Here is a 15831-nt window from a genome sequence, read left to right as displayed (position 1 = left end):
CCCAACTCATGAACTCACCATGAGCCTAACTTCAAGTCATATCTAAATTTCTTCTCTTTAATCATTCTCTCAAGACATCGATCCTTCATGGCATAACTCATGAGCCCAACCATGGTAACCTTTGAGTGCTCATATCTCGTTGTTCACATATATAGCGGTGGCAATTGAAGACCCTCGTCTGCGTGGTGTCATGAAATGATTAGTGTAGACACGGTCATTGTTACAATACGTGTTGCTATTGAAGACCCTCGTCTGCGTGGTGTCATGAAATGATTAGTGTGGACACGGTCATTGTTACAATACACCGATTGTGTACTTGATTGTTTTGGATTTTTTGTAAATTCTCTTTTTACTGACCTACACATAACTTTGGTCTTATATAACTTTGCTATTTGCCGACATGCTTTCTTATGCATGTGTATTGTGTTCATCCTAACTATGCGGAGACCAAATATGTACCCATTGCGTTTGTGTATTCTTGATGCTTCATTTTAAGCCAATAAAATCCATCTTTTGTCGAAAAAAGGTCGAGGCAATAGTACGACATCTATCTGCCATGAGCCCACAATCCAAGGCAAGCTATACATTTCTCAAGCCATCATAACTGCCGGGGAGCAAGTTATTATCATGCAAGGGCCTCAAAACTCACACACAAAATGGCAAAGCTCGTCACATGAACATAAAGCCCAAAGTGTCTAGCTTACCCATATGAATTATGATAATAATGCACGTCATCATGTGACCTTGGTACCTCCAATGGTTGCCAGAGTGATGTCTCCGCTCCACTCTGCCGGTATACAACAACCAAACACCAGTATATCTCCTGTTAGCTCTACCCCGTCTATCGCTTCGCCGCCAAATGGAAGCGGCATTGGTAGCTGATTAGTCCGTGCCGAAGTAGCGATCGCCGTATTCACCCAGCCCTGGCACGACACGGTATTCCTCATTCAACCCAGCGTCGATCTCCGATGTTACGATCTTCACACCAGGGAATCGCTTGCAGACACAATGGATTCCTTCAGGAGCCTGTTTGTGGAATGCCGTAAACAAGCTAGCCAAAAATAAGGAAACAGGTACTGGGTGGTAACTAAAGCTAGTAGATGGGCTAGACAACTTTACCGATATAAGATTAAGAAACATGATGTGGTCCTCTGGAACTCCTGTACTTCTAAGAAGCTGTATAGCTTGATTTGCTGAGTTACCTGTCAGAAACAAAGTATACTAGAACTTTAGTCATGGGAGTAACCAACCTCTATTAGTTCTAAATTTGAAATGCAAACAGAACGATCAAGAAAAGATTAGACCGATATGTAACACTAACCAGTACCGAGCACAGGATCCATAAGTAGAACATGCCGTTCAGCAATATCACTAGGCAGCTTGTTATATATGAGCTGGACACAGAAGTAAGGTTTATTCACAAAAACCACAGTAGTGAACTATTTTGAAGAATATTTTCAATGGAAGTACATGTAAAGAACACTCAACTTGTTGTCCGTCGTCTCCAACACGATGTATTAGGATTTTACCTATTTTTATCCCCTTACAACAAGCACGCAAAGCATTCTCCATGCTTTCACCACTGCAGTGAAACATATATATCATTCTAACATGTGCAGGAAAATACTACCAAAGATGTATTGCATGAGTAATTTCACTGAAAATGTATAACTAGGGAGAAGGAAGAAGGCGGGGGCATTGCATGTAAGTTTAAATCAGCACTCGTTCCTACTAGCTAGCAGTATAGCATGAGTTAATAGTGATTAACGTCTGTTACTGACTTATAGTACTGTAATTGATGGAATGGAACAAAAGTAGGGAGATATGTACCGGGATTGAAAATTCAATTCTAAGGACATATAATACAGGATAACTGAACTACTGTGTAAAGAGAAATCGCAAACGAGTCAAAATTTGACACATTATTTGCATCACTGAACTATTGCGCATTTTTAACAACTGTCTACAGAGTGCAGAAAGATCCATATAATAATAGCTTACGTACAGGTATAGCGAATTATTGAGGCTAGATGCCAGTTTAAATCAAAAGGAGCTAGTACATGGAAGCTGCATATGCTCGAATATGGTGGTACCTAAAATTCCAGCCTTTTTTTTTGAAACGGACATAACCCCTTTCCATTAACCGAACAGTGGAAATTAAAATTCCATCCTTTTAAACTATAAGATTTTAAAAATGGGGCAATACCTTCGAACAATCGACACTCCACAGAGCTTCTTGCAGAAGTCAACTCCTGAATAAACAGAACCTGGACAAAGCATAAATAATCATGATGTCAGTGTACAGAAATTTCATTCTTTGTTCTATTACAGAATATGAATGAGTACACAGGGCCTTGCGTTAACAGAAATACACAGTTGACAGTTGTATGAAGTAAATAAGGCAAACAACCAACAATCTTTAGAAGTCCCAGGCTTCCAGAAAATTATTTCATGAATACAAATTGGACAAGTACAAGTTTAATTTCACAAATTTCACACAAGCTCTGTTAACCAATGACGACATGGATCGGTATTTTTTGAAATTATAAAAGGGCTATTCTGTGTTTTTTCACCTGGTTTCCGTATAACAAACCAGACACCTTTTTCTAAATGAAAAGGCAGAGCACCTGCCATGTTCCTGAAAAAAGGGTGGCTATTCCAGCTCTCCAACCATAATTTAAACAGATGTACTCCCTCTGTTGGGTGAAAAGTGTACATATAGAAATTTTAGGACAAATTATGAAGTGGAGTAAAAAATGCATTGAAAAGGTGCAAGGCACCATCTCTCTCCTCCCAACCCCCAATGAGCTAAGTGCATGTAAAAATTAAGGAGACCATGTGTAGAATGTTATTGGTCTTGATTACCATGTGATGAGAGAGAAACATTTTTTTCCACTTTAAAGTGCATTGGGAAAATAGAAGTACTCTTTCGTGGACAAATTTTAAAGCTAAATGTACACTCTTCCCGGACGGAGCGAGTATGGAATTAAGTTATTTGACTGAAGCATGACAACTAATTTCCTAGAAAACAGTTAACAAAAGGGGTGAATGACACAATGGAACCAGTGATGTACCTGTAGGTGTAACGACCTGCTTCTCTGTAAATGGCAAATTCCCCAGACCATGCTCAACTACCTAGCAAGATATTTCCATACCAGTAATATTTAGTAAACAGTCGACTACATTTATGAATTATGCAGCTCAACTTTGCCACTGGACTGAAGGAATTAATCTAAGAAAGGACAAAGAGGTAGTGGTTACGAGAAACAAGACCATTACCAGACGAATCAGCCGATCTGAATAGAAGACAAAATCAGGAGTCGTAATTTCCCGGTCACGAATGAGGGTATGCATTCCTCGTATCTGTCCAGATAAAATTTTAAGAGCTCAAGTTTGAAATCTAAGTACCGCTATAAATCTGAAAGAGCAACAGTGGCGATAAATATACCTGGAAAGTTGTCTGAACTACGCAAACATTTGGATATAATTTGCACAAGTCGTGCTGTCCTAGTTTTGTACAAATATGTTGCGCAATTAAATCAATGGCAACATGGTTATCTCCTCCTCGCGGTATGATCACATCAGCATACTTCTTGGAAGGCAGGATAAAATCATCAAAGGCGGGCTTCACAAACCTCCCGTACTAATTATTTCATCAAAAAATTGTGTTAAAAAGGGTAATGACATGCATGTGTATCTCAATGATGGCATGCATATATATACTTCATTTCTGGCCGCGTGATAGAGAAATAATAATTTAAATTGCATGCAGACCTTATATTTTGAAACAGCAGGATACGGTATGCCTTGTGTGTTGAAGCCTAGGGAGTTAATATACTTGAATTGAATAAGGCTAAGAGATCCAAAAGTGAAGCAGACGAGACTGGTGGTGGAATTACCTGCTCAAGCACTGAGAGAACATCTCTACCTCTTTCAACTGTATCACGCCTTATTCTTCGGGCAAGCCTAATATCAGCATCTAAACCGATCCATAATGGTCAACAGAAGAAAGGGTGAGCGGTCAAATAATAGCTATAAACATGACTAACCAAACAAAACGGCAAGACACTCAGAGCATGCAATGTCTCCAATATTGTAGCCATGATGTTATGAATCATATATGCAACCAAATAGAACAGCAACAAACCTGTGTCAACGAAAATTTTCATGTCCATCAAGTCACGCACCCTTTGATCATGAAAAACCAAAATTCCCTCCAGAATGATGACATCTGATACATTGACCTAACAAAAAAAAATCGATGATCTATTCATAAGATGAATTATGGACCTAGTTAACAATCATGACCATTTTATTTGGCTTGAATTAAGAAACGGCATGAAACAGAGCACCAACAACACTAAACATCATTGTTCAACGCAAGCTCTCGTGTTCTTCTGCAGATTAACAATAGGAGAGCTAGGGCCATGGTGATACAGCAGATCATTAGCACCTTTGTAAATTGTAGCTTTTACTTAAATTGAGGTAGTAAAACAATAATTTCTTAGATACATGCCTTTCATGTCACCATTTCATCTTTTTTTTGCAGGTTATGAGTTTTCATCTCATCCAGATATTCTACAGAAAACATTCGTATACAAATTTGCTCACCAATAACTACATTCACAAAGGCATTATCACTTTCACATAAATGGTTGATTATGCAGTCAGTTATCACCTTTCTAAAGCTCTCAGAGCATCGTCGATGATTCTTGAAATCATATATAGGAATATTAACAGACTGCCCACTCTTTAGCTTTCCCATGCACTCTAGAAGTTGATCAGTATCAAATGCATCTGCAAGCAAGAAAATAAAATCTTATCCTTATGTAAAAAGTAAAGTGGATTCAAACCCCGCGGTAAAAAGAAGGCATAGGTATCCGTCAAATCAAGTACCAGGGTGATCAAAGTTGTACTCTTCCACATGTTCAGATTCCTCCTCAGTTAAACCGCGGTAGAACGAATCCTGCAAAGTTGCAACCAAGGCTTAGTTATACTTGCTCCTGGGATGCTTGGAAATAAGGTTTCTGCAATTGGTGGTGTACCATGGTGTGTTTTAACAGTTGGATCAGATTTAACAGGAAAATGGATGCGTTTCGGAAACGCTATACGGGGTATGACGACTAGGACACTGACAGCTAGATAACGGAGGATCCAATTCCCCGAACAAAAGCACTACTAGTAGTAGTAAGAGTTGGAATCATTTACTAGTCATTAATGTGCGCCATCATCAGAGTAGAGTACACGATTCCAACTCCACCCACTGATGCTCTAATAAAATTGAACAAACGTCACAAGCACTACGGGAACATATGGGCATCGCAGAGCAGCACCACTGACGGAGGAAAAAAAAGACAGAGCAAAAAAGAAGCACAATCCGACGGGCAACGAGAAGCAGCAGCTGACCTGGTTGACGAGCACGACGCGGTGGTCGTGCAGCTGCTGGATGATCATGTCGCACACCGTCGTCTTCCCCGACGCCGTTCCGCCGCACACCCCTTTGAAAAACGAAGCAAAAAGGAAGGAAAAAAAACTCAAAAAACAGAACCAAAGCGGAGAAACTGCAGGAGAGAGCCGCGGAGGGGTACCGTACCGATCACGAAGGGCTGCCTGGGCGCGGGGGACGCGAGCCCGCTGGGCGCGGCCGCGGAGGCGTCGTTGCAGGTGGCGGAGGAGGGCGAGGAGGGGAGGGAGGAGGAGGAGGAGAGGCGGCGCAAGTCGCGGCGGAGGCCGCTGAAGTGGGCCCCCACCGCCGAGTCCAGGACGTCCTCCATCGGTGAGCTCCGCGGCCGCGGGTGTGGTCGCCGGCGTGGGCGTGGGCGTGGCGAGCTGGCGATCGCTGTGGCGAGCTCGGAGGTTTTGACACGGGGATGGGGCGGGTTTTGGGTGGGGGAGGGAGGACGGGGACGTGGTGGGGGCGAAAGGAGGACGCTGCGTGGAGCCGGCTTCGCGTGCACCCCGTGAGGCGGCTGGACTCCGTGGATGCGAAGGCGGGCCGGGTCTCTGGACGGCGTACCAAGAACGGGTTCACGGAGGTTTGGCCGTGCGCAAGGGAGGAGCATTTCTCCGTGACGCGCCGGGGAACATGTGGGGTAGATTCTGTTTTTTCTGCGCCTCGCAGCTGCTGGTCCTCTCCTGTTGATTCGCAGGCGGAAAATAAAAGGGACTGCTGGTCCTGTTTGGTGTTCCCAATTTGCTCTCTTTTATTTCCATCGTTTCCATTTCTACCAAAGCTTGCACATATGCTTTGAATGCTCGCATGATACTGTGTGGACTCGTATGCAGTGCGTAATAAACGCCATGTTTGACCGCTGCTGCCTTGGTTCGATCGACGCGGTTGTCTGTAGCCATTGTTGCGTTGCAGGCTTGCAGCGGCATCGTGGTTCGTGGGGCAATGCTCTCCTGTTCCAGCCAGTAATAAACAACGACTTGCCCTTTTTTCTGGGGACTGCTGGCGCTGTGGAGTGGATAGGACCATGGCAAGAAAGAAACAAGGAGTATGATGTGAAGGTGCGGCGTCACGAGGTGCCCAGTTGGGCGCGAATCTGACCGACCCCGTTTAAAAAGTACGTATACTCTCCCAGAAAACGAAAACTGTATGGACGAGAGGGGTCGCTTTAACTTATCAAACCGGGAAAGTGCGTATACGCGTAGCCAGACGAATAAGTTTAGACTGCTGGCTCTGTCGTGCACGTCTGAGTCAATGCTAGAGTGATTAAAAATGTAGGACTACATGTCCTCTTTTTCAAGGGGCAGCACTACAAAAGCATTTTTTAGAAGAATTTTTTTTGTCAGCTGTATGTAACACATGGCGAATCCTATTCTACAAAAAATAAAATCGAGGGAGATCTTTTTTTAGATAAATTTAAGGGGAATCATTTTCTGCAAGTTGGTCTCGGAATGGCGATGTTGCCCCGCTATTGGCCGGCCCAACACCTTCCGTAGAGAGTAGACTAGACAAAGAGGGGGGGGGGGAGGGGGGGTATGGTGGCGGCGGCTTACACATGGGAGAAATTACTAAGTTTTTTTCTTAAAAAAATAATAACGAGTCACACACTAAGCATGACAATTATATTAAATGTTTTATCAATTTTTTAAATCTTATAGAAAGAGGTAGAATTTCTTCTTTTGCGGCAAAAAGGCAATCCAAAAGGAACTCGTGTTTTTGATGCGATTGCCGAGGAATTATGAGAATTGAATTTTACCAAAAATTCAAATAAGGTGTATCTTGTTCAAGCCAATAAATAGAGCTGGGGTTATTGTTAAAGCAGCCAGTAGAAACCAAAATAACTAGTTAAAGTAAGTATGAAAGAGTTAATTCCATTTATTTATTTTACTTTCATTTTTTTAGTGTTTTTGCTCATTTCTTTTTTTTCTGCTTTCCATACATCTTTTCCTACTCCCTCTTTTTTCCCCTTTTTATGTGTTTTTAAAATACATAAACATCTTATAAAAAATCTTGGATTTTTTTAAATTATGGAAACATTTCCGAAATTCAATTATACATTATTAAATTTTAATGAAAACATGAAAAAAATGTGAAATATATTTTTAATTCGTGAGATCTTTTTATATAAATTCATTGATATTTTTAATAAATCATTAACTTTCCTTGACTCTGTGAAATAAAAAAAATCAGAAAATAATGTAAAGCCAGCTCAAAACGGGGCATGGACCTGGACAAGGCACATCCGACGGGTACAGTCGGACAATAATAAACCAATTGATATCAGCCAATGGGCCAGCCCACAATCTCCTAGAGTCCAAGCCCATGGGGAGGGGGAGGGGGGAGCGTGCACCCTCTAGGCCTAGTAAGAAAGTTAAGTTGACCACACCTCCCATACTTAAAAGACGAAGGAAGCTATTTTGCCTAGAGGTAAATACACCCACGGTCACTGTAATTGCGTCGAAAGTACGATACGGTCACCCAATTTTGAAATATGCTTGTTACGGTCACTGAATATGACGGGACGTGAAAATACGGTTACTCTAGCGCATATGCGGTGCGTACAGGCAGTTTGACCACGTGTTGACCGCTCGTTGGGGACAGGTGGCGAACCGTGGAGGCGCGGCTGTGGAAATATGCAAAAAAGCCCTCAGGCATCACCGCACCCCCCATTCATCCCTCCTCCACTCGTCTTCGTTGTTGAGAAAGGGGGCGCTGCATAGGCCACGCCGCCCCGGCGATCATCGGCGCTACAGCGGAGGCGACGGCGACTTCGTGCGTGGTTGACGAGGCGCCGCCGCCGCGCGCGTTCGCCACCTGTGGGAGGCGGCGGCGATGGCCCCTGTTCGTCGTGCAGAAGGGGCGGCGGCCCCCGTGTACAGTAAGCCCCTACAACTGAAGAATCCTGCTATTTTGGCATTTTGATGTTGAAAAACCTTCCTTTTCGGGCCGCATTGCCTTACTAGATGTGTTGCAGTTGGTAGATAGGCCGGATTCTGCTAGGGTTTTGGCATGGGATTTGGAGGTAGGAGAATTGGGGCTTAGGGTTTTACATGTTCAAAGAAATTGATGAGAGGTGGAGATGTCATGTCGATTCTGATGTATGTTGTATTTGTGTTGCTGTCTCAGGCCGTCGAAGCAGCAACTTCTCTGTGGAAATCAACCATGGTGGTTTTTTTGTTGGGCATGGAAGGAACCGTGGTTATGTTAATGGCCGTGCCATTTGGTATGATCATGTGGAGAAGGTAACATGGTCACCAATTTTCATTGAAAGCCTAGTGGAGGAAATTGGCTATGAGATGGCAGGCAGGCTCAAGGTTTTCTATCGTGTCCCCATCCTTACACCAAGTACTAATGGTCTGAGGGAATTGAGTGATGATGAGCAGACAGATAGAATGATGGTGTTTGTTGATATTATGCACCACTTCTTTAGCATCTACCTGGATCATGATGAAAGCTTTCAGGCTAATCCAGATGAAGATGATGTTGTTCACAATCCAAGAGCTCATTTGCCTCCAGTCTTGAGCCCTGCAAAGAGAGTTGAGCCAAAAACAGAGCATATAGGGGCAGGGGCAGATGCAGAGGCAGAGATAGGGGCACCCATTCCTCTCCAGGTCATGTTCCCTGAAGTTGATCAAGATGAGGATGTGAATCAATTTGAATTTGTGAGGAGGTCATCAACACAGCAAGGTGTGGGTAATCAGATGGAGGAAGCAGAGCCAGTTGCAGTGCAACAACCAAGTCAGGACCATGATAATGAAATGCAAGCAGAGCCAGGTTGTGATGGTGTAGGAAGCACATCAATGAGGAGGAGTGTTAGGCAGACCAAAGTCAATTATGCAATGGAAGAAGATGATGCAAATAGTGACACAGAGGATGAAGATTCTGACCCAGGTGTTGGGGATATGATTACTGGAGGTAAACCGGCTAGGAGTGGCTGGGTTAGCTCCATAAAGATAGAAGCCCATGAAGACGTAAGAATGGTGGCGCTTTACGAAGGCCCAAGGCCCAAAGGCGGGTTAAAGCCTATAGATGTAAACCGACTCTTTCATGTAACTTGTATTGTAAGTTAGAAGGAAGGAGAGACCGAGCCGGACACGTTTATGATCCGGCCTCGGGGCTCTGTAAACCGGCGGGCGTCAACCTATGTATATAAAGGGACGACCCGGCTGCGGTTTAGGGACAACAAACAACAACTCGAGAGCCAGGCAAAGCGGATTCGCTCCCTGGTCATCGTAACCCTAGCAGTACCAATCACAACTAGACGTAGGCTTTTACCTTCATCGAAGGGGCTGAACTAGTATAAAATCCCTCGTGTCCTTCGTCCGGCTTAACCCCTTTAAGCTAACCCGTAGCGATGGCTCGACGACTAAGTCCTTTCACAAGGACATCTTCCGTGACAAACCCACGACAGTTGGCGCCCACCGTGGGGCTATCGCACGATGGTTTTGAGTTCTTGAAGGGCAGCTTTGATGGACTCAGGGGATACGCTGTGGGCCGGATGACGAAGAGTCGTCGCGGCAAGCTCTACATCGACGACGCAGGATGGGGTCCCGAGGCCGGTTCAGTCGAATACGAGCACCGGGTCCCCTTTGGTGGGATTCACGTCTTCATCGGCAAGATCGGCGAACCGGGCCCTGAGCCGGACACCTGCACCGACATCATCGAGACGGCTCAGCGTGCAAGCCCTTCCCCGGTTCAGCCCGCAGCAAGGCATGCTTTCGTAGGTGTCATCCATGGAGCGGAATATGAGGATGGACCGACATCCGATGGAGAAACCCTTATCCGTTCTGATGACGAGTCTTCAACCGGAGAAACCAAGTCCCTGTATGAACTACAGGATGGCCGGGTTAGCGGAGGGTCCGATGGCAAGAGTATTCCGGACCTCCTCGATCTGCCAAACCGAGTCGCGGTCTTCATGGCCGGTACACAGCCAGCACAACACTCTTCCACCGCTGCGGAAATGCTCTCCAGTTCAGCAACAGCTACGCCATCGGGAGCAGGGGGCTCTGCGCCGCCTCCGGCTCAAGTATTGTCTGAATTGTTCGACGCTTTGGCAATGTTGATGGCAGTAGAAGTGGACGCCGTAGCCCGAGATCAGCATAATGTGGAGATTGCAAAAGTGAAGGATCAGATAACTCAGGCTAAAGCGGACCTGGCAGCAGAGAACGCCAGGATGGCTACAGACGAGTCGGAAGCTCAGGCCTACCGGCTTAGGATGGATCAGAATGCCTCAGATGAGGTCATGAGAAGGAGATACCGGTCGCAACTCCCGCTGGGTTATGAGCCAAGAAATCTCTTCAACACGCCAGGAGCCGGAACCAGTAACCAGCCAGTGGTAAACCGGACGGAAGCACCAGGGACAGGAGCACCGGTTTAGCCACGCACGATGAACCCGCCTCGTCAGAACAACGTGGTACCGCAATACGTTCCGACGCCCCCGGGACACTACTCCAATCCATTGGATAACATTGTGGCCGCCGCTTTATGATTAGCAGCCCTCCCAACTAACGACGAGTCACCTGTGGCGATTGAGACACGACGGGCCAGAGAGCTCCTTCAGACAACTTTAAACCAGCATCAGGCTTATTCGCATAGTCGCGACAGGATTCATTCCACCCCCCGTCCGAGTCGGAGCTACAGCAGGCACATTGAGGATGAACCGGCCGTATCGAGCAGTGCGCGTCGCCGTAACTCACCGCGAGGACACAACCCGGCAGGTGGTGGTGCTAATGCGCAAGATGTGGTGGATCATGGTCGTGCGCGATGAGAAGCCGAGTTAGCAGCTCTACACGCTGCTCTTCAGCATACTCCGGTTCGCCCTACCACTTTAGTGGAGCCTGGCGTGGTCTTCAGTTCTTTAGGGGTACCGTGTCTTACCCCCGCTTTGCGTAATGTGTGGCTGCCTAAGGATTTTAAGGGACCTCGTAAGGTACCCAATTACACCGCCAATTTGCAACCAGAGTCATGGGTGGAGAGTTATGAGATGGCGATGGAAATGCTGGACGTAGATGAAGCGGTGTGTGCTAAATACTTCACCATGATGTTGGAGGGGATAACTCGAACTTGGTTGAAGAGCTTACCAGCTAACTCTGTCGGGTCATGGGCTGAGCTAAAGCACCGGTTTATCCAGAATTTCAAGGACACATGTAAGCAGCCTATGTCAATTATGGACCTAGCTGCCTGTGTTCAAGAGGAAGGGGAGTCTATGGCGCATTGGGTAAAGCGAGTTTCAGCCATTTTGCATTCATCGGACCGCATCAATGCAGACATAGCAGTTTTAATGTTGGAGGGCAACTGCCGGTTTATGCCGTTAAAATTGAAGCTAGGGAGGCTCAAGCGTCACTGCAATGACATGGCAACCCTTATGGCCGCTTTGGTGAAATATGCCGATTCAGATAGTACCAAAGACCCTGAGTCTGAGGATGACAAACCGGGGAAAGGGAAAAAGAACGGCAATACCAAGGGGCAGCAGCACAATCCGGCAGGCCATGGGAATAATGGTAAGCGCAAGGCAGACAATAGTTTGGACTTCGTGGCTAACACCAATGCTCAGGACAACGGTCAGCGTCGTAAGGGTAAACAGCCCCAGAGGGGCGGAGGGTCAGGCCCCAATCTAGAGCGCCTGTTAAATCAACCTTGTCCAAAGCACGGATCAAAGGAAAATCCCGCTTCACATCTTTGGAAGGATTGTTTCATTATGCGGGAGTTTAAGAATTCCAATATGTTTCAATATGACAATGGCCCGCCCGACGGTTCAGGAGGCGGTTTTCATGGGCCGGGTTACGGAGGTGGCAACTCCGGTTCAGGATTCCAAGGTAATCAAACCGGATATAGCAATCAAGGGAACCAGGGCAACCAGGGAGGTTATAACCATCAGGGGAATCAGCACCAGCAGCAATCGGGTTATCAGAGCAATCCGAAGCAGTTGAATAGTGGGCAGTATCATGTCTTCACCACTAGCTTGTGTAAGCGTGATCAGAAGCTTCACAAGAGGGCAATGAACTATGTTGAACCGGCAGTGCCTCAGTATTTGCGCTGGCCTGAGCAACCCATTTTATGGAGTAGAGAGGATCACCCACCCCGGGTTGATAATTCGGGTCATCTGGCCTTAGTGGTGGCACCCCAGGTTGGGGGGTATAAGTTCACCAAAGTGCTCATGGATGGGGGAAGCAGTATCAATATTCTCTACTATGGTACCTTCCGCCGTATGGGGTTGACAGATAAGAATCTTAAACCGTCGAACACCGTTTTTCATGGTGTGGTGCCCGGTAAGTCTGCATATCCAGTGGGCAAGATAGCTCTAGAAGTGGCCTTTGGAGATGATCATGATTCAAGGTCAGAAACATTGACTTTCGAGGTGGTGAAAATCAAGAGTCCGTACCACGCTCTGTTTGGGCGACCGGCTTATGCTAAGTTCATGGCGAGGCCGTGTTATGTTTATCTCTAGCTTAAGATGCCAGGTCATAAGGGGACCATCACAGTACATGGGAGCAGGAAGATTGCTTTGGAATGTGAGGAAGGTAATGCGGCTTACGCTGAGTCGGTTTGTGCCACGGAAGAGCTGAAGTTTTATAAGGACCAGGTTGATCCGGCAGACATGACTTCCTTGAAAAAGCCAACTACGGAGCACGATCCGGCGTTGAAGTTTAAATCGGCCACAAAAACTAAGATGGTTGATTTTGTTCCTGGCGATTCATCCAAGCAGTTCAGCATCAGCGCTAACTTGGATCCCAAATAGGAAAGCGCACTCATCGAGTTCATCTGTGAGAACTGGGACATCTTTGCATGGAAGCCTTCTGACATGCCAGGTGTACCGAGGGAACTCGCTGAGCACACACTTAATATAGATCCTAAGTTTAAACCGGTCAGACAGTTTCTCCACCACTTCAACGAAGAAAGGCGCAAGGCTCTCGGCTGTTGGCCGTAGTGTTTATCGTGGAGGTCTTTCACCTGGAGTGGTTGGCTAATCTGGTGCTGGTTCTTAAGAAAAACGGCACTTGGCGTATGTGTGTGGACTACACAGATTTGAACAAGGCTTGCCCAGCAGATCCCTTTGCCCTCCCTCGTATTGATCAGATTATTGATGCTACGGCGGGTTGTGACCGTTTGTGTTTTCTGGATGATTATTCTAGTTATCATCAGATCAAAATGGCAGTTAAGGACCAGGAGAAGACAACTTTTATAACTCCCTTTGGAGCCTTCTGCTATGTCTCCATGCCCTTTGGTCTCAAGAGTGCCCAGGCGACTTATCAACGCTGTGTTCAGAATTGTCTTCATAAGCAGATTGGGCGCAATGTTCACCCATATGTGGATGATATTGTGGTAAAGTCCAGGAAGGAGGAAACATTGATAGATGACTTGAGAGAAACCTTTGATAACCTCCGGGTTTATAAGATGATGCTTAATCCGAACAAATGTGTCTTTGGTGTTCCGGCAGACAAGCTCTTGGGTTTTCTGGTGTCTAACAGGGGCATTGAGGCTAATCTGGAGAAAATCACAGCTATCACTTCTCTGGCTAAACCGGCATGTATCAATGACGTTCAGCGTCTGGCGGGTCGGATTGCGGCTTTGAGCCGGTTTATCAGTCGTCTAGGGGAAAAGTCTATCCCTTTATATCAGATGCTAAAGAAAACGGATGACTTTGTGTGGAGTGATGCGGCTGATAAAGCATTTGAGGATCTGAAGAGGCAGTTAGCTGAACCGCCTGTGCTTGCAGCTCCGATAGATAAAGAGCCTTTACTGCTATATGTGGCTGCTAATGCCAGGGTTGTTAGTGTGGCTATTGTTGTGGAGCACAAGGAAGCTGGAAAGGAATATCCGGTTCAACGACCGGTTTATTATATCAGTGAGGTACTTATCGAATCAAAGTAGAGGTATCCACATTGGCAGAAGCTGGTGTATGGGGTGTTTATGGCAAGCCGGAAGCTCAAACATTATTTTCAGGGTCATCCTATCACATTGGTCAGTTCAACCCCTCTGGCAGATATCATTCAAAATAGAGAGGCAACTGGCCGGATTGCCAGGTGGGCTATTGAGCTTGGACCTCACGGGCTCAAATATACACCTCGCACAACGATCAAATCCCAAGCACTCGTGGACTTCATCAATGATTGGACAGAGTTGCAGGCACCAGAGGAAAAGCCAGATAACACGTATTGGACTATTCACTTTGACGGGTCCAGGCAACTGGAGGGCTCGGGGGCTGGAGTCATATTAACTTCCCCACGAGGTGACAAGTTTAATTTGTTATGTTCTTCGCTTAATGTTCCCTTGTACTAACAATGCAGCTGAGTACGAGGCCTTACTCCACGGTCTTCAGATGGCTAAGGAGATGAACTTAAGCCGCGTTAAGTGCTTCGGTGACTCGGACCTAGTGGCTCAACAAGTATCTGGCACTTGGGATTCTAAGGACCCACTCTCATGGCTGCATATCGACGAGAGGTGGACATAGTGGCTGGTCATTTCAAGGGTTATCAAGTTGACCATATAGACCGGCGAAAGAATGAAGCGGCGGACGCTTTAAGTCGCATAGGCTCTCAGCATAAAATGGTGCCACCTAATGTCTTTCTCGACGTACTGCATAGTCCGTCGGTCAAGATACCCATAGAGGAGGAGTTGGCTATTCCTGACCCGGAGGCCCAATTGGGCAGCTTTGCATGTTATACCGGATTGGACAGTCCCGTACTTGGCTTACATGAACCGGGGCGAGTTACCGGAGGATGAAACCTTGGCCCGGCAGATAATCCGGCGTTCCAAGTCAATGACCATAATCAATGGGGAGTTACATCGTTACAACATCACATGAGCAATTCAGCGTTGTGTATCTCCTCAAGAAGGTTGTGAGATTTTGCGAGAAATCCACGAAGGAGATTGTGGTCACCACGCCGGTTCAAAATCCTTGGTAGCTAAGGCTTTTTGTCACGGTTTGTATTGGTTGACAGCTCATGCTGATGCTGAGGATTTAGTCAAAAGGTGTGACGGTTGTCAAAAATTTGCACGCTGCGCTCATGTTCCGGCTCAGGAGTTGAGAATGATTCCAATCACTTGGCCGTTTGCAACTTAGGGCCTCAATATGGTTGGACCCTTTAAGAGATCCAACGACAAGAAGACCCACTTGTTAGTGGCAGTTGACGAGTTTACCAAATGGGTAGAAGCAGAGCTAGTCAGTAAGTGTGATGTAGCCACGGCGGTTCAATTCATCAAAAAGGTGATATTCCGGTTTGGTTTCCCACACAGCATTATAACTGATAATGGCACTAACTTGTCAAAAGGCGAGATGGAGGAATTTTGCCAACGAGAGTACATCCGGCTTGATGTAGCGTCAGTGGCTCACCCCCAGTCTAATGGTCAAGCGGAGAGAGCAAACCAAGAAATTTTGAGAG

General features: G+C 46.1%; 1 protein-coding gene across 2 annotated transcripts; it reads right to left on the bottom strand.

Annotated features, from left to right (window-relative positions):
* Window positions 1-552: 552 nt before the first annotated feature.
* On the bottom strand, window positions 553-6012 carry LOC125520160 (uridine/cytidine kinase UKL1, chloroplastic-like). 2 transcript variants are annotated; one of them, XM_048685000.1, is made up of 14 exons: window positions 5594-6012; window positions 5407-5498; window positions 4897-4966; window positions 4679-4797; window positions 4148-4244; window positions 3900-3979; window positions 3449-3589; window positions 3280-3363; window positions 3075-3135; window positions 2207-2267; window positions 1489-1582; window positions 1322-1394; window positions 1120-1202; window positions 553-1026 (listed from the first exon to the last, which is right to left on the bottom strand). In XM_048685000.1, the coding sequence occupies exons 1-14, from the start codon at window positions 5772-5774 to the stop codon at window positions 883-885; spliced, it is 1380 nt and encodes a 459-aa protein (XP_048540957.1). In that variant the 5' UTR covers window positions 5775-6012; the 3' UTR covers window positions 553-882. The 2 variants fall into 2 exon arrangements, with proteins under 2 accessions (XP_048540957.1, XP_048540956.1); XM_048684999.1 differs by having other exon boundaries at window positions 3449-3643; window positions 5594-5986.
* Between the last annotated feature and the right edge of the window lie 9819 nt (window positions 6013-15831).

Source organism: Triticum urartu, chromosome 7 (genome assembly GCF_003073215.2).
Source record: "Triticum urartu cultivar G1812 chromosome 7, Tu2.1, whole genome shotgun sequence".
Taxonomy (NCBI): domain Eukaryota; kingdom Viridiplantae; phylum Streptophyta; class Magnoliopsida; order Poales; family Poaceae; genus Triticum; species Triticum urartu.
Note: the sequence above shows the minus strand (reverse complement) of the source record. Positions and strands in the feature narration are given on the sequence as shown.

What these genes read in the sequence shown, in the direction of transcription:
- LOC125520160 (XM_048684999.1), bottom strand. Translation starts at nt 5,774, where the DNA reads ATGGAGGACGTCCTGGACTCGGCGGTGGGGGCCCACTTCAGCGGCCTC. An exon ending in CAGGCAGCCCTTCGTGATCG is followed by an intron (nt 5,499 to 5,593) that starts GTACGGTACCCC and finishes CGTTTTTCAAAG; the next exon opens with GGGTGTGCGGCGGAACGGCG. An exon ending in GGATCCTGTGCTCGGTACTG is followed by an intron (nt 1,203 to 1,321) that starts GTTAGTGTTACA and finishes TGTTTCTGACAG; the next exon opens with GTAACTCAGCAAATCAAGCT.